Genomic DNA, 19,311 nt, shown 5'->3' on the forward strand with positions numbered 1-19,311 from the left:
GGGGCACCCTTCCACTCCAAGTCCTTTCCTGCCATCTGCTTGGCTACCAAGAACTAGCTGAGATGTGCCAGGGGCCAACTCATTGGCCCATGGTGACTCAGCCTCACTTATCTCACCTAGGCCTTCCCGAGTCTTAGCAAAGGGGATTTTACCAGCTAGAAGAATCACACTCACGTCCAGCTGTGCACTCAAAAAAGATGGATCCCCTTTCCATAGAATGGGCAGAACCTGTACAGTCAAATGCTTGGGAATCACAATTGACACTGACAATAAATGGGTAAAGAGATAGCAAAAATGATTTATTATAAAAAAAACAAGAACCAGCATAAGAAATCAGTAACCAGATGTTGAGACACAGGCAGAGATATAATAATAAACAAACAAAAGGAAATATCAGAACAATAACCTTTTATCCTGCACCTTAAATCTCAGGATACAGTCCCTAGCCCACTTCAACAGGTTAAAAAGCATCTTCTGCCTCCGATTACCCTGCCATAGACTCCAACAGGTTCTGTTCTCAGCTTCTCTACTCAGCCAACAGGTTGAGGGACCCCAGCCTCCACTGCACCCAGAGAGACTAAAGACAAAAACATGTTCTCAAGACAGGCTTAAGTACAGTTGTTTATTTCACTATTCATGTATATCACTTCTTGGATTCTTGTGAGGCCTGCACTATGCATGCAACTTCCTGCCCCCCAAAGCTGCATGTTTACCTGAGCAGAAATCTTTCCTGATATAATTAAGACCAGGAGAATATGTGCTTCCTTTCAAACATGGAGATTTGCTATCCTAATATACTGTTTCTCTTCCTCAACAGTTTGACTAGCCAGGTATTATTCTTATAGCCACTCTTCTTTTCAAATGTCAGTTCAAGGGAGACAGTAAATAACTCAAGTTAAATTATAATTCCAAGCCACTGCCATGTTGTGCAGTCCTGGACCTGTTATAACATATAAGGAATATACTTTATATCAAATACCACAAGGCATATTACCACAAGGATAATAAGCCTAAATATAGCTTGACACTACACATACAAAGAGACTACACATACCATATCAGGAAAATAAAGTCAAGAAACAATGCACAAGTCCCCAGACTAGTGTGGAGCTTGTGAAAATATCAATAAGGATTTTTTTTTTCTGTTAGAAAGATTTTTAGCTTTTGGTGTTTAACTGGATAGTATGTTTAACTGCGTAAAGATAAAGTACCACTATTATTTTGCTTCTGTGCCTCATATAAAATCTAAATGTTCCAAGGCAAGTTCTCAAAACAATCAACAGTTTGATACTGGAACCATCACACTGATTTCTACTTGAATCTGGCTGCCAAAATACTCTATCAAGGGGCAGCATTCATGAAAAATGAGATAAAACTACAGCAGTGGAAACTACTTCTCCATTCCTTTTAATTTCCAAAAGTATTTTTTAGAAATTTACCTGTGGGAGGGTAAATCTTCAGATGCAAGACACCACTAGTGTTAAACCTTGTTTTGTCTAGGTATATGGGAGTGTAGTGGCTTTTTTTTTTAATTATTATGGGGATGGTGTCCTTCAGTTGATGAATTCTCATTGAAGCTTCAATGGAAGGGAAAGATTAAATATAATTGGTAGTTATAATTAATATTATACAAAGCTTCCTTGATTAAATTAATAATGTTAAATGGAAATGTAATTTAAAGCAAAATACGCTTACGTGCTCACGTGAAGTGATCTGTGAATTTAAAGTAAAAAAAAACATTTACTCTTGCATTTCACATAGCCCCTTACAGAATTTTGTGTAATTGTCTGTAGAGCTTTCAAAAGTAGATGTGACAGTACTTGAGAGGGACATGATATGTGGTGAGAGGTTGGAAGGTCTCTGAAAATGGTGAATGGGGAATACTTTTAAAAAATGATAACCCAGCAGGGGATTTCCAGCCTTCCACAAAAACAGTTCTCATTTGACATAAATTTTAATAATAAATTGACATGAGTTTTCTTTATTTATAAAAAGGGAAGTATAGAGTGCTGAATCAGACCAAAATTTAATCTAAATTAAAATAAGGCATATTGACTTCTTAAGTCAACTTCAAATTTATTGACCTAAGAGGTCAATGAATGTTAGTGAAAAACACAAGTCAATATGTATTGCATGCATGAATTGTTCGTGTCTTTATATGAAATTTCAAGCAAACTTAGCAAATTGAAAAGACAAGAAAGAAAAATGAGAAATACAGTGCCAAAGACAGCTCACAGATTTCAGAAAGCTTGGGACCGATGTATTATGCAATATGATCAACATAAAGCTAACATTGATTACCAATCCAGGGATAAATGTTATATGACTACAACAGCTTACACTTGGGGGGGTGGGGGGTTGGACTCTTTGTATAACATGATATACAATAAACCAGACCAAATTCTAAGTGACATTTTCTAGCTATTATAGTTCCAGAGATTTATCATTCTGTATTTATTCAAAATAGTAAAGGTACCCGCCAAAGTCTGTAAGCTAACATAATTAAATACATAATGTATGCAGTTAAATTAAATAAAATCTAACAAGCATCAGTGATCATCAGTTTCATTAGAATTCAGCCACCAACCACTTGCCCCATTATCACCAAGAAGGCATACCTTCAGTCCAACAACTAGTGTTTTCTGGAAAATTACATCTGGACTATTTCAGACCTACAGGGTGATCAAGTGCCAGACACTGACAGCCCTGGATAAGATTCCTGGCCAGCCAGCCCTCTCTTTTATAAAGAAGAAAATACAGCTGGAACATCTCTGCTAAATTCAGCTGTGGCAAGATGGACTGGGAAGGGTGGCAATACCTCATAGAGATACTTCCCAGGCCACGTAGTGTTTAAGGAGTTGTATTCAACACCATAACTCTTCCCAGAGACTCAGGGACAGTGCTGGCATTATAGGCTTCTAGGGCTGAGGCACCATTCACTCCCAACAAGATGCCATGCTCAATAAATGAGCTATCCTATTATTCATCAATATCAGGCTCAGAATTTTTAAGGCATAGCCCCATATACATATACATATAGCATAATGCAATTGTTTAATTTGAGGAAATGAAAGCACGGATAAATATGTTAAAGTCTACAACTGAAAGGAAAGGTCACAACATCCTAGACAGATAAACATGGTAAAAGGCTGACCCAGTCCTTGTCATTGCATGATCAGACAAAGTAGCTGGAGTACAAAAATCATCTCCATGTTGCAAATACAAGTAACTTCTGGAAGACATACTCCTTTAGTCAATAGCCCGTTATTACCTCTGTCATTCACCTCTTTCCCCAGTGCACTATTATCAGCTCAGTCTTATTTGATCCAGGCTTTAATTAGGTCTCATTCATGCCCCAGTTCTAACTAGACACTGCCTGAGGTGCTGAACTGCCCTGTCCAAACCAGACAAGAGATATGCAATCAGCTACAGTCAGTAAAATGAAGACACCACACCCTGTGCCTCCTCATGATAGACCCATATACATGGGCTGCAGTGAATCAAGAACACTTCATAACAAATGATACGGCTGGTAGATCCAATAAAGCCGGCATGAAAACTCAACTTCCATTGCCAAAAGATTACTAATTCAAGCCTGTATAACTGGTGGCCCATGGGCTACATGCAGCCTGCAACCAGTTAACATTCAGCCCATGCGCCCCCATGGCCACTTCTCCCACTGCAGGGAAGGACTTGGGGCAGTGCCTATGCGGTCTGCACAGTGGGGGTCTGCTTCTATTGGCACAATCCACATAACTGGGATGGAGGGTATGCCCTGCCGACACAATCAGCAGGATCATTGCCCATGCAATGTGCATTGGACAGCCTGGGACTAATGCAGCCAATACAGTCTCTGTGCCTAAACCACATCTGTGCCCAGACTGGCAAGGCTCAAGCAGACAGGAGGCATCTGGAAATGTGAGAGTTGTCCTACTCCACAAGGGAAAGTAAAAAAAAGATGTGATATTGATCCTTATATATCAAGTCTGGCAGCATCCAGCAAGGGCTGCATTATTGCTTCCTTCAACGCAATGGACAGTTCGTTTTATGATGGGTTTAGGGATGTTCTCCCCAAGCAACAGACCTAACACTTCTTCAGTGACCATCACCAGCCAGAAGGGACATGGACCCAAAGCAAAGATCACTGGATGAAGTTCTTTCAGTATTTTCAGCATCCTAGACAGCATCACTCCCTGGAACTGTAGCAGAAAAAATGAGGTCTTTGTTCCCTCATTGCTGAAAAGCCCATACTATAATATTAACATATTTCATAGCAACCAGAAAAAAACAAAACAAAACGTCCTACTTCATGAACAACATCAAGTTCAGCTTTACACCAGAATTTCTGTTCATAAACTTTCCCTATGGCTTTCTATGCTATGCCATTGTTTAAACAAAAACAGTTATTCTTTATAGTCTACCATTCTCAATAAGATGCATCTGCCTTATGATCCGTATAAGTTTAATTAGAAAACTATAACTGCTTATAATTCACCAAAACTGCATAATTGAAGAGGAGGAAGGGCAACCATCCCTGAGTGTTTAAGTGTTGCATAAAGTGCTCTCAATGAAAATTTATTGTGAATGCGTTTTTTCATTTTATAAAATGCCTATTTAAAAAAAAAAAATCAGCAACCAGGATATATTAGGTACAACTACATCGTATAACCCTTTTTCTAGAGTATCACTAGGCTTAGTTATTGTGGTGTCCAGGTACTATGACAAGAGAGAAACCCTAACCAGTACCCATCCAATATTTTTTCTTCTCTGGCTACTATCTGTACTTTAGGTAAACTAGTAACACATAACCCTGTCATGAAACTCACTTTCCTAAGGCTCTGGGCATTTCACATAAGGTTTCCTACCATTTCTAACTGAAATTCCACCTAGATAGGTACAACTAGAAGATATTACCATCAGGCAAGTGTTCAAATGGGCAGCCATGAAAGGAATGAGTGGCATCTGCTCAAATCAAAACTGTCACTCTTCTTGGTAGCCTGGAGAAGCCAAAACTACATGGGACAGAAAAATGTATCCCTGTGGATATTGCTACTTTGCTTGCAGCAGTGGGTCTCAACGTTTTCAGACTTGAGGTACTCCTCCGTAACTTCTGTGAACCAAGGGCCACTCCATTTAAAAAACAAATATATTTATTCAAGTGCTTACTCCTTTGCCAAGGGGCCAGGTAGTAAGTAGGGACAGGGAAGTAGATGGCCAGGGAGAAGCCTAACCCTGTGCTTATTTCATCACACCTGCTTATCTCTTGCATGTTGCAGGGCTGTTGCTTGTAGCCCTGTCGGTCTCAAGGCTCTTTGGGTAGATGTGGTATCTTGTATTAGCTATCACATTTACTTGGCCTAATAAAAGATATAACATCTACCCAAAGAACCTTCCCTGCTTATCTCCTCATGCTTTGTGGCATTTTTCAAAGGATCTGATAACATCCCAAGCTGCAACGATATCCTTGTTGAGAATCACTGGCTGACTGTGTGAGTGGAGCACATATTAATTAAAGCTGGTTTGGAAAATCATTCATGAAGGGCTTTTCAAAAAAAAAAAAAAAGAGGAATCATTTTAAGGTATTATACTCAATCCACAACAGCTATAACATTATTTATCTTTAAGCCTGCTTAGAATTGGCTTTAACAATACTCTCTTAATATGACCAGTTTTTTATCTCGAATATTTCTGGGACTGTTAGGTCAACAACATCGCTCCAACACCCTCTTAGTATGAGAGGCTTTGCAATACCGAGGAACTTGTAGTTCCCAAGCAGAGTTGGCACAACACAAACTCTATCCACCTGAGTATGGGAAAGGTCTCTGAAGGCTGAATCTTATTGCCAATATAAAATGGAGTCACCAAAGCTCATTTTCCTTAGATCCCATTTTAAGACTCAGCGCCAGCAGATTTCAGGTGCTACTATCTTCTCCACGCTGGTTTCAGTGGAAATGACTTGCAGACAAAGTTACTGCTAAGGACCTAGGAAAAAACATCTGATCTGTTTTGGGAGGAGAGGTCTGATGTAAACATAGGTGTGTGCCAGCTTAGCTGTCTGGCTGTGTGTACTTTGTCAGCCTCACCGTGTGTACAATGGGGGTGTGGACACAGGTAGGTGCCAGCCCCACCCTGTCCACTTCAGGCACAGAGCTGTACGCCAGTCTGGACATGTGCACAAAGGGGGTGTTACACAGCTGCATGCCAGCCTGCCTGTGTGCACAATGGGGCACATATATAGGAGTGTGCCAGTCTGGCTGTGTACACAACTGGGGCACAGACATAGTTGTACAGCAGCCAGGAAGCGTGCACAATAGGGTGTGGATACAGGCGTATGCCAGCCCAGCCATGTGCACAAAGGGGCACAGACTCCGGTGCGTGCCAGCCTGGCCGCGTGCACTGCAGGGCAGAGAGAGCTGCATGCCAACACTGCCATGTGCACAATAGGCATGGATATAGTTGCACACTGGCCCCACTGTGTGCACAATGGGGGCACAAACAGAGGCATAAGCCAGCCCAGCTGTGTGCACAATGGGGGCGTGAACACAGGTGTGTGCTAGCTTAGCCAGGTGCACTGTGGGGGCACAGATACTGGTGCTTGCCAGCCTGGCTGTGTGCACAATGGAGTACACATATACCTGTGTGCAGTGCACCTTGAGGCGTGGACACAGCTGGCTGTGTGCAGAATGGAGCACATGTATAGGTGTGTGCCAGCCGGGCTGTGCGCATAGAGAGGCACACACACACAAACAGGTGTGCACCAGCCAGGCGTGTGCACAGTGGGGCACACACACACCAGCTGGACATGTGCACAGAGGGACACACACACACACACACACAGAGGTGTGCACCAGCCGGGCCATGTGGGGTACACACACAGGTGCGTGGCAGGCGGGCTGTTTGCAGAGGGGCACATGCACACGCACACACACACGTGTGCACCAGCCGGGCCATGTGCAGCGGGGCACACACAGGTGGGTGGCAGGCGATCTATTAGCAGAGGGGCGGGCGCGCGCGCGCGCGCGCGCACACACACACACACACACACGTGTGCACCAGCCAGACCATGTGCAGAGGGGCACTCACCCACGGTGGGCAGGTAGGAGGCGGCGGGGCGCGGGCCGGGCTCGGCGTAGGCGCGCAGCACCGAGGTCTTCCCCACGCACGACTCCCCGGCCAGCACCAGCTTCACCAGCAGCGGCGCCGCCGCCGCCATCCCGCCGCCAGGAACCGAAACCGGCCTCCCCGCCCCCGCCCGGGTTTCCGCTCCTGTTGCTTCACTCGCAGCGATCCCGCCCCCCGCAGACACAGCTGCGGACGCCGGCACACGAGGACTTGCGGGGGGGCGGTCACAGCCCTAGTCGGGGCCAAGCCGGGCCCCCAGCGCAGCCCCGGCCGAGGCAGCAGCCGCCCGCACCACCCCCTGCTCCGCGGCACGGCCCGAGGCCCCCGCACCGGGCAGCCGCTGTCCTGCTTCTAGGGCCTGCTGTCAGCACAGTCAGTCCGTCAGTCCCAAAGGGACACAAGGAAGCTCCTCTTCTTTTTTTTTTATACAGAGCGGGGCTGGTTGCAGCCAGGGAGAAATTAATTTGGGACTTCGGGAAAAACAAAAGCCAGAGGTTGAGGAAGCTGGCAGTTTCCACAAGAGAGCCGGCAAAGTCTTGGAGGGAAGGGGCAGGAGGAGCTCTGGGGACAGTCTCTGCATTACAGCTTCCGAGACTCCAAGTGAGGGAGGAAAACACCCTCCTTATGCCCACTTCGCTCCCCCTTTCAGCGCCCACTCTCTGCCCCTGGGTGACATAGGCCTAGGGTGGCCATCACAGAGGATGGTCTGGTTGTCCTCTGCCCTCCACTGACACAAAACCAGATGCCTTTGTAGAGGACATAAAGGTGTCCAGTTCTGTATCAATAGAATAGCAGAAATCCAGAATGTTCTCTATGATGGACACCCTACACAGGACGCTGGGCAAGATTAGGCTGGACCGATCATAAACAGCAATTCTTACATTCTTCTGAAACCAAACAACATAACCCCAAAGAGCTGAAAACAAGTCAGTGCTTCATGAGGGGAGGGACAGCCCAGTGCTTTGAACAGGGAGACCAGCACCAAGAATGGAGCCTGAGGGTCTGCGTCTGTCACCGATTTCTTTTCTGCCCTAGTATCACTTGTCACTTCCAACTCCATTTCAGCTCCCTTTTATTTTGGGTAATAAAACAACTCACTGAGATATATTTTTAAAAGGTGACAATCCTACTGGAATTGAATGTCCCGCAAGGATAAAGAGAAACATCCTGGTTAGCCCATCAGTAATCCTGAATAATTTTGAGACACAGAGTCTTTCTTTTCAGAGCCACTGACAGACTAGATAAAGTACAGCTGGTCTTCATTTAACATCATAGTTACGTTCTTGAAAAAAATGTGACTTTAAGCGAATCCAATTTCATCACAGTAGTTACCTACTAGCAGGTGGCAGCCAAACAACGTCATAACCGAACATTGTGCGACTTTAAGCAAATGTGTTCTTTAATAGATCAGCAACATAATAACAAAACAATGTTAACCGGGATGACCTTAAGTGTGGAGTACCTATAACAGATGATCAGGTGCTGATGGTCATAGCCCAAAGGCAGTCATTTCTTTTCTTAAAAATAAATATTAAATTTCTTTAAAATAAATCTTAAATAAATAAACCATAAATAAAAACAAGGAACCAAATGGTTTGTTAAGGGCAATGTTAGGCATTATAAACCAGGTCTGCAACAGTCCAGAGCTGTTGCTGCTCTATCTTTCTCCAGTGTCATAGTGACTATATTTGTCCACCCTTTGGAAATCCTGTCTTCTGACTTTTGGCAGACATCCATGAATATGGCTGAGGCCCATATGTAAAAATACCTATGCCAAAACTACATTAAGATTCGCAGTACTGCACAGAACCTATAGGCTGCAAATGTACTCCTGGATTAGGATTAAGGAAATCCCTACTAGGATCTGCTGTTCTTGCTTTTTGAGGGAGTTTTCGCACAGGTGAGAAGGCAGAAAGCTTTGCTAGTACCTTTAATATATGCAAAAAAACCCATCCCCCTACCCCCCAAGGAATACAGACAGGTTTTAGTAATTTAGTTTATTGTATGTAAAGTTTCTGGCACTAAAATAAAAAATAGTGGCTGCATTTACGCAAGACACTGCCTGCGCAGTAGCTCATTACTACTGCACAGTAGCATTGTGTGGCACAAAGTGTGACTCAATGCTACTGTGCAGTACTAATGAGCTACTGCACAGTCAGCATCATCAAAAAGCCATTTGGGAACACTACTGTGCAGTAATGCCAGTTACTGCGCAGTTATTTAGTACTTGTATATGCTTTAGTACTTGTATATGCAAGTACTAAATGACTGTGCACAGTAACAACTGCAGTCAGCGTCTTGTCTAGACGTGGCCAGTGACATAAAAACAGGTTCTGAGAATGTACTTATCACAGGTGTGAGGTATTATTGACTGACACTTTAAGACAGTTCTGATCTAAGTAATGATATATCTAAAGACTGTCTGTGATTAGCCAAACTTGTTACTCCTCAGATATAAAACCTTTGGCCACAGGCTTATGTGCATGTTGAACCTGTTCTCACATGCTTATAGAGAGATCTAAGGTAAACACACCTTGAACTATGCTTGTACCTGTGGTTATGTCTAGATGACTTTTGAGGCCATCCTACAGTTCCTAGTGGCTACAATTAATTAATTTCCCACTTGCCTCTTCTATACCACAAGCTACTTAATGGTTTATAGGTAACCTTTATTTCTACATACCCTACTATGGTTTCTACACATTTTAGCCCAACACAGTCAAATTCCAGTAAAGGATGCTTATCCTTCAGCCTATTCTTAGCTGGCTGGAGGAGTAAGGCAGGATTCTGGTTAGCACATAGCACAAGTACTGCAAGGAGCATGACTTTGGGAAAAGCAATCAGACTAGTATACAGTTTGGGTTGCAAAGCAAATGCCTAAAGATTCTCTACAGTAAAGCAACAGGTAGTCTGATAACTCCCCCTTTACAGGTTCCATCAACTAGGTCCTTGCCACCATCCTCAGAGACCCCACAGTCTATGACAAACTTCTGAGAAATACTGGTTTTATTAGTAGACCAATGGAAAAGGGGATGGAAGCAGTACTGAAGACCCACAGTGTGCATAGGCCTGGTCTATTAAGGCCTACAGCACGATGTAGTTTGCAGTTGACATTTCACTTGCTTCTCTGAGCCCATTGTTAGGCTCTTCCACATCTACCTCATTTGTGCTTCCTCATGCAGAAGCTACGTTGGGTGCCACTGCTAGTCACCCAACATCTGCATAGTGATATAAAGCCACCATCTGCACATAGGGTGAATCTGTACCTGTTGCAGGAAGCAAGGGACAAATATCTTCCGTCTGTCATGAATAAACTTCTCTCTGAGTCTTACCATTCTTCCACGAGCCAAGAATTGCTGTTGAAATGCCTCTCATGTCTCAGGAATGGCAATAGGTTATCCAGAGGCAGGAGTATCTCATCTTTGTGTGCTATGTCCATAGCATAGAAGTGTGCAGAGTAGGAAGTGCCTCAGCTAAATGATTTGGCAGGATTAAAACACTTTCACACAGGGCCTGAGAGAGGCAGTAAATTCCTCTGCAATCCAACATAGGCTGATTCTTACAGTGCCTCAACTTAGTAAAGTACAAGAGAAGCCTAGGATAAGTCCTCCCAGCAATTCTGGTATCAAACCCATGTAACTGCAGTGTTCGCATGGATGTGGGTATATGGGTATGGGTAATGACTGCTCTGCATTGCAATTACTGGAAAGCAGGGCTGACATATGTGCATGTATACATGTGGACCAGAAAACAAGGACACATTACCATACTTTGTAATATATCTTAAGGGCAGGGTTTGAAATATGGGAGGGTTCGAGGAGGGGGGAGAGCTCCCCCATAAGAGATGAGAACCCCCATAAGTCCCCCCATAAGAGATGAGAGCCCCCTATAAGAAACAAGAGCCCCCAGCCCACCCAGTGCCTTTCTAAGCAGCGCAGGCAGCAACGGTGGTGGCTCCTTCCAGCTGCCATCACAGCAGACCCTGCTAAGAGTCAGAGTGTAATTGAACCCTGCTTAAGAATATGTCTTTGCAGTTACCTGGTGTTACCTACACTGGCATTCATTATTCTTGAGTTAGTCTAGATCAAGTGAGGGCAGCAATATTCCAGCTGCACAGACTAATTGGGCTGCTGCAGAGAATACAGCTTTAACTTGTATTCCCTGACAAGCCAGTCAACTTCAGGTAATAGTGTCCTCATACTTAAGTTTAAGATTTTTGTGCATGCAGGGCTGGATGTGGAACAGCACTTGATATATAATGCAAGTGAATTTCTCAGTGAAGCTTTAAGTACCCAGTGTAACCACCTCTAAAGACACAATATCATTTTTTCTCACAGTCCTATCCACAAGGGGACAGTCTTTCCATCTGTTATTACCAACTATATTGCAGTTTGTAAGTTAACCCCTTGAAAAACTAGCAGTAGATGAATACAACATAATGAAAAGTTGAAACACAGTTCTGTGTAATTTAATGTTTTAAAATTAGGTTTCAAGTCCCAGCAGCTCCTGCCTGTTTGTACTAGAGTTGTACCTATATCTTCTAAACTTCACAAAAATATTCCAGATCTGAGTAATTTGAAAAAGAAGTTAATTCCTACAGTGAACTTGCAAATAAAGACCTAGTTTGATCAAGGTAATGGATATGAGTGATTTAAAATACTTTGGTGATCTACAACAGCACATTTCTGCAAATCATTTACCAGTCACACAGTATACTTGCTTGTCCCATTTCACAATCACTAAAAGCAGTCTTCTCTTCCTTTACTTGTATCTTTCCAATAACATGATATAGGTTGATAATAATGCAAAGTTTACACATATTTTACCAACATTATTATAAATTATTGTTATAATAACATGTTATTATAAACTTGGGTGCATCTTCACTTACTTTTTAGAAATAATTGCTCTTGCTTTCATATATTCAGACATACCAGAAGAAAAGTAGCTCATATGCTCACATTTCTGCTTATGCAATTATATGAAATGTTCAAATTAAAGTTATCCCTATGATTCAGTTTTCTGATAGCTTTCCTTACTATCAAGGAACACAACGCTATTTTTACTAAAAGCTTTACTCCTACAAGTCTAGCACAAATTCTGCAGTGCATCTTTATCATTTATATATGCTTTAACATTCAATAGTATTTTCTTTATACTATGCTACATGATACATATTTGCCACGTTATATATCACTCTCCACACTTTGTATAGAGTATTTAACAGAAGCCTTTAAATACAAGCTGTAAAAATACTGCAAATGGTGAAGACCATGTGGTCAGAAAGGTGTCGCAAATATAATGGTCTTTTAAAGAACAAGGGCACTTCCCCCATATACAAAATATCTTTTTGACATAATAAAAGTGCATTATAAAAATGTTTTTTTTCATCCCCTGCTCTCTCAATGGAAAAAAAGGATACATTTCTTTCAACCCCCCACAAAGTTATAGAAATAAAGAAAATAATTTATTTTACAGGCATATGAATCATACTTGTTTAACTTTAGAAAATACGCATAGTTAGGAAGAATTTTGGTCACATCTCAATTCCTTGAATGCTAGGTGTTGTTAATTTTTGGGGTATTTTTGCAAATACTTTGCAGCTAAAAGCAAGCTTCGTGTAACTGTCACCTGTTACCACTGTTATGCAAATAGTGAAGCTGTTTTATATATAAACATAATATATTAATTTGATGATATAACAAGTTATCAAAATAAGAAGCCCTGAATTATAAAAGTAATTGATGTTAATTGGAGAATTAATTAGGTATCTGCTAATGCAATTGTTTATGCAGTGCAAGTAAGCAAGAATCACTTCTCCATAGATGAAGAACAGGCTATCCCTTAATGGCTATTCTGGTTTAAAGACTCACTTTTGAAATCATTTAAGTTTAAGGGCTTTCCAGCTTTTAAAAAAATCTTTTAATATAGACAATAAGAATATTTAGATTCACTCAAAAGTAGAGGTGCACTGATACATTGGTTCAGTATCGGATCAGTATCAATATTAAAAAAATTGTCTGTATCAGCAATCGGCCTGAAGCAGCTGATAATTTGGCTAATAAATGTCCATGTGTGCACACAGCTGCAGCTCAGTACACAGGCAGCAAGGAGCAGAGGCCAGCAGCATGCAGCTGGTAAGTCTGTTGTGGTGGAAGGGGAGAAGGGAAGCAAGGGGAGTGAGGAGGCAGATCATCGCCCCCATGGTGAGGGAGGGAGGGAGCAGGGGCAGGCGCTGCTCAGCCGGAGTGGCAAGGGCATGGGATGGAGCTGCAGCTTGTCCGGGCATGCTCCAACTGCTGCGCACACCCCAGAAGGTCATGGGTGGGGTGTGCCCTGGATCCGTGTGGGATGGGGCAGGCAGGCTGCAGCTACAGGCTGAAGCTGGGGCTGTGCTGGGCTGTTCTCAGTAGAGGCTGGGCCTGGTGCAGGCAACAGCAGTACTGGGAGGGGGCCTAGGGAGGGGGCTGCAGCCACCCCAAATTTCACCATAGCCCCGCTCCCAGCACCACAGCTGCCCACCCTGAGCCCAGCCCCTGCCAAGAAGAGCTCAGCGCTGCCCCAGCTCCAGCCCAGCCTGCCCTGCACAGATCCAGCCACACATACCCTCCTGGGGTGTGCACAGCAGTGGGACCTCTCCCCTCCGCCAATGAACCGTGGCTTCGTCCCACACCCCACTTCACCCTGGCTGTGCAACGCCTGACCCCTCCCTCCCTCACTGAGGGGGATGTTGATATGTCCCCCCCACACCCCTTCCCTCTCCCCTCCCCTTCCACCACAATAGACTTACCAGCTGCACACTGGAGTATTGGAAATCGGATCAGTATCAGCCAATATGCCTACTTAAATATTGGCTATTGGTATCAGCCCCCCAAATCTCTATCGGTACACCCCTACTCAAAAGGGATTTTTGACTCCTAACAACAAAAGGGATATATGAAAAAATTCACTAAATAAACAAATGCTTTTAACTGTAAAGATTCTCTGAGAAGTTCCCGCCACAACGACAAAGATAGCTTCTCATTTTCAGGAGCTGAGGATGCTGCTAAAACCATTCCTTGAAAATGATAAACCAGCAACAGCTTTTTGTTTTTTTTTAATTCAGTCAAACCCCTGGACAAGGTCTGTTGTTCTCCTTGACTGCAATTATGGAAATTATGAATTTCTTGAGAGAATAAACAGAGATACTCCTCAGTAGCACCAGCAGCACTTCCATGTAGCACTCCTATCAGCAAAGTCTATTTATGATACTCTTACACTTTGCCTCCTGTAGAGTCTCTCTCTTTCTTTCTCTCTCTATATATAGCTATACACACACACTAGCCAATTGCCTGTCAAGAATGAAGCGGGGTGGGGAGGGGGAGGCCAAGGCCTCTCTCACTCCACCAGCTCTTACCCGGTCTCTTTCATACTTCCCTGCCTGGGCCTCACTCATACAGCCCCTCCTTTCCCTGGGGCCACACTTACCCTGCCCTATCTCAGGGGGGTGCTTGGGCTTGATTCCCATCACTCCCCAGCCAGCAAGCACTCAGCCTTTTGGGTATGTCTTACTACCCTCATCTGAGCAAGTGCCGGGCGGTCTGCAGAAAACTGGTCTGACACAGCCTCTGGTCTCTCGCTGGGTCACTTACCCAGCTTCTCTCAAACAAGGGGCTCCTGACTCACCCTGTTGCTTCCTTGTGGCTCCTCCTCTGCCCCACCTCCCAATCAGCCTCTGGGCTTACCTGGACCTAACTCAGCCCCATGCTAGCAGGACCTACCCTTAAGCCCTCTGCTCACAGGGACCCAACTGATGCCCCTTGCTCACAGGGCTGTATCTCATGCCCCTATGTTCCAAAGGTGTCACAATTACCACTCTCAAATTGCCCCTCTCTCCAAGGCCTCACAACTGCCCCTCTCATGCAGGCCTTCAGGTGCCCCTCTGTACCGCCGTCTCCACTGAGGCACATACTTTGTCCTCTACTCTGGGGTCTGGGGTTGAATACCCCCACAGGCTCAGGTGCCACTTGTTGGTGTGCCTGGCCCACAACTCTCCCTCTCTGGGGTCTTGCACCCCACATGGGCTCAAGTGGCTGCAGCTGTACCTGGCCCCACTACCCACACTCCAGGGTCTTGCCCCCCCCCCACAGGGCTCAGGTGCCACACCTGGGCGTGCCTGGCTCTCTACTGACTTTGGTGTTAAATAACCCACCTGAAGGCAGGGGCTGGGGTTAAGGCATCCCTCCTCGCCTTTCACCAGGGAGGTAACTGGCCTGGCACTTCCTGGGGGCTCCCACCAAGCCACCCTTCCCCAACAGGGTGCAGTTTCAAGTCATGTCCGGGACCAGGAGCCTCCAAGCCATCCCCATAAGTTCCTGCCCTTATCTCCTAGTTGTTCCAGGAGCAACAGCTCCACCAGGAGATGTTCCTTCCTTGATGTCTGGCAACAAACTGCTGCCTCCAGCTCTGCTGGCCTGGGTCTAAAATAGCCACTCATCAGAGATGGGGCATCACCTGCCACCAGCTCTTAAAGTGGCAGGCACCAGACGTGCTCTGCCACCTACCTGCCCCCTTAAAATAGTTTCTGGGGGAGATTTTTCCCCACTACTCTGCAAGCAAGCTCCCACAGAGCTTGTAACAAACCCAGAGTTGTAAGCATCCTGCTGGTGCTCCACCACAGAGAGAGAGTATAAATAACTTACAAGTATAGTGAAAGCAGTGATATTTTAGGAAATATTTGAATAAAAAGCTCGGGGCTTGTTGAACTGGGATTGGGAGATAATTTCCCAATCGCAAATTATAAACATAGCATAACATTATATATATTAGCATAACCAAATTATAAACATTAGCATAACCAAAAGACCATTCGCAAAAAATTAAAAATACAGGTGAGGCCTCAGCTAGTAAGTCTAAGGCACCTCAAACTTGATAAACCATGAGAACTAGCTGCAGAGTTCAAGAAGAGGAATGAGGTGGTCAACTCACTAGATTATTTTTGGTTACAGTAATTCGGACAGACTGAAAAGGAGCAATACAGATACAATGAAGAGTGAAACTAAAATAGATGATGATGGCATGGACACATCAGAGGAAAAAGGAAGGACTGATTTTTTTTTATATGTTAGAAGAAGAAATGGGAATGTTTGGTCATAGCTGAGTGTATCTATATGTTCATTAATGTGCCATAATTATGGCGCATTAAGTTTAGTACCTGTAATAACAGGTACTAAATGCATTATAATTGGCACTTCTGCACAGTAGTGCCAGTGCACTTTTTTGTGACACTAATGTGCAGTACACTAATTCTACTGCGCATTAGCATGGTTTTTACCTGCCGTGCTAATGTGCAGTAGAATTAGTCTACTGCACTCACTGTGTGCATGACTAAAAGGAACAAAAGAGTAAAGGTTGTGATCCTGGGTGACCAAAATGAACTTTGGATCACTTGCATCCAGAGTAAACAATCCAGACTACATCTCATTGACTTCAGTCACTGAAATCAAAGCATTGTCTTTGAAGGACCTGAGACAAGAATCTGACTTGTTTCTTTCAGATTCTACACGTAAAAAAAAAATCTTCACACGCTTTTCTAACTGAATGCATCATTATGCCAGAAAGCAATTCTAATAGATTAATTGTGATGTATATTCATTAATAGGTGCAACGAGACATAAAAATGCTACTAACCATTTTGCGAGACAACCCAGATCCTGAAGTTTATTGGAAATAGGAGATAAGTACTTCACAGCCTTCTAAAAAGAAAACACATTTGAATAAAAGTTTTAAATGGGTTCTTTCATCTCTTCTTCCCACATATTGAAAATTCTCAGATCTACCGCTAGTTAAATAGAAGATAATGTGATTAAGTGTTGCTTTTGTTTTTAAAGGAAAAATTGAATAAGAGACATGTAAATCATTTATGGTCTGTAAAGAATGAAATGCTGCCAGATTCCGAGAGCCCTGAAAAAACTGGGAAGAAATTATTTGTCTTATTTCAGCATCAGACAATGCAACACCTCAGGTGTTGTACCTTCATTAAATTATACACAGAAGTCAGATGCTTAGGGACAATACCTCTCAAAGAGTTGCTAGAATACATATTGCAGTATGAAAAGGTATAGCTAAAATGGTCTGCATTTTGTATTTAATAATATTTAAACATGATTGAAAATTAAATATATGCACTGCTTAGTATTCCGAGTGGCAATATTAGACCTGTGTGATCTGTGAAATCAGATAGGGTCCTGCTCCTCCCTGGGCCACTTAGAATGGTTGTTGATGGATTCTACCTTCTGTCTCCAACCTGTCTAACAGTATTGGTCCATGATCCTATCTGACTTAGATACTGGAAGGCTAAAGGAACTGATTTTTTAAAAATTATTAATTGCTTTAAATGCCATGCAGAAAATCAGAAATACATATCAACTTCACATATCAACCTGAACTACATGTGTATCTATCACAAACAATAAGCAATAATGACTATAGGAAATATTAGGTATTTTAAGAATGATTTGTTCAAAGGCACCGAGTTTAAACCAGTTTCTGATCACTTAAATTAGTTTATGTGTAATGTCTGTCCCTAGCCTTAAAGTTTTTGTGGATGCATTCCTCAAAATATCGCTACTGGAAGTACTCCAAACCTACTCATCCATACCACGTTGCTTCACACCTCTGTGGCCTTTATGAAACCCAAGTAATCTGGATTAGAAGTCACCCCTTAAAAGGTGAAATTTAGTGTGTTCCTTCTGGCTAGGGACAGAAGTTACACATAAACTGGTTTAAGTGATCAAAACTGGTTTAAACCTGTAACAAAACAGAAGCTCAGTGCACATGCCAGTTTAAAAATGGCTGAAACTGGGTTAAGATAAACCTGGTTGAAGGTAGTATCAGAGTTAACTGATTAGGATCAAACCAGTTTATGAAACGTCTGTCCCAAACCTCTTCCTGGTTCAAGTTAAATCACAATCCTCCAGCAAGTTTTGCAACCCTGGGCTAGGCTGTGCAGTCTGCTTCAGAGAGCAGGGCTGGCCTTGCCCCTCTGCTCCCCAGCTGGAGCAGTGAGGGCTAGCTGAAAAGGGGCGGGGGGAGCCCAGCTGGGGATGCAGCCCAGTTTGCAGGAGGGGGACTGCTCCGCCGGCAAACCCTGGTTGGGGTCTGGGGCCAGGAAGAGAGGTTAAACAAACCTTTCCCTGCTCAAACTTACTGCTGGCTGCAACTGTGGACTACAAATCCCAGAGGCATCTAGAAGCAGGAAAAGAAAGTGATGACAAACCTTGCAGTGGCCAGCTACTGAGATTTTGGATTGCATATCTCAGAGACCTTGCCGGGGGGCTGCACAAAGGGGAAATCAAACACACAACCCATGTTGGCTGTGCCAGAGAGCCATGTTCTAACAATCTCAGCTTCTGACCTGAGTCACTGGAGGCATGTGGCTATATTTCCTGAATTGAGGGTAAATGTCTGTTCACTTATGTTTCAATTTAATTTGTGTATCTTAGACCAACCTGCAAAGACTGAACTGATTCAGCCTCAGGCTTTTTGACTGCCTGTACTCAGCCTTTAGGTATGAACTACCATAGTGATGTACTCATGTACCGTGAGTCATACACCCATTACAGGACCTGTGACTTCCTTTGCTTCTGTGTGGATGCCCTGCAGAACTTCAGAACTTGATTGTCTCTCTTTGGACTGCTGCTAATCCAGCCACAAGAGTAGCTACTAGAATGCAGACATTTACAAAGACATTGTCAGAGCAAATATAGGAGGGCACTTACAGAGCTGGTCCCCATACTGAGTCATAGTAAAGGAACTTTGGCAGAAATACTTGAAAACAAGTGCCAAGAAAAGAAGTACCTGAAAACAAGGGCCAAGAAAAGGACCCTCTGACTTGAGCATAATGCAGATGTTGTCTGGACAACATTTTTGCAAACAATGCCATTTCCATACTCAGGAATGATGTTGTGGACAGTTTTCCAGAAGGCATCCCAGAGAACACGGAAAACACTTCTAATAGTACGGCATGCATACAACATCCCACTAAAAGCCCCCCTGAACCAATGTATGCCATGGGGTCAAAGCAGAAGGAAGCAAGAACTGTTTGAAATAATAGGTTCAGAGATCACATGAGAGGCCTATGCAGGCAAAAAACCCCAAAATGCTGAGGCCAATAAAGAAAAGCTGTACCAGTAAGTATTGTTTAATGCA

At 43.6% G+C, this 19,311-nt stretch overlaps 1 protein-coding gene across 4 annotated transcripts in view; it reads right to left on the reverse strand.

The window, feature by feature from the left end:
* The window catches only part of LOC149869195 (ras-related protein Rab-10-like), a 51,720-nt gene extending 43,513 nt beyond the window's left edge, over positions 1-8,207 (reverse strand). For 2 of the 4 annotated variants that reach the window (XM_090039903.1, XM_090039900.1), the window contains exon 1: positions 7,084-7,576. In XM_090039903.1, the coding sequence (XP_089896029.1) occupies positions 7,084-7,213 (130 nt within the window). In that variant the 5' untranslated portion in view covers positions 7,214-7,576. Of the gene's footprint in view, positions 1-7,083 lie in introns of all 4 variants that reach the window. The other 2 variants (XM_090039899.1, XM_090039902.1) reach the window with 2 other exon arrangements.
* Between the last annotated feature and the right edge of the window lie 11,104 nt (positions 8,208-19,311).

The sequence above is a fragment of the Crocodylus siamensis genome, chromosome 3 (genome assembly GCF_052110815.1).
Source record: "Crocodylus siamensis isolate JL-2025a chromosome 3, ASM5211081v1, whole genome shotgun sequence".
NCBI lineage: Eukaryota > Metazoa > Chordata > Crocodylia > Crocodylidae > Crocodylus > Crocodylus siamensis.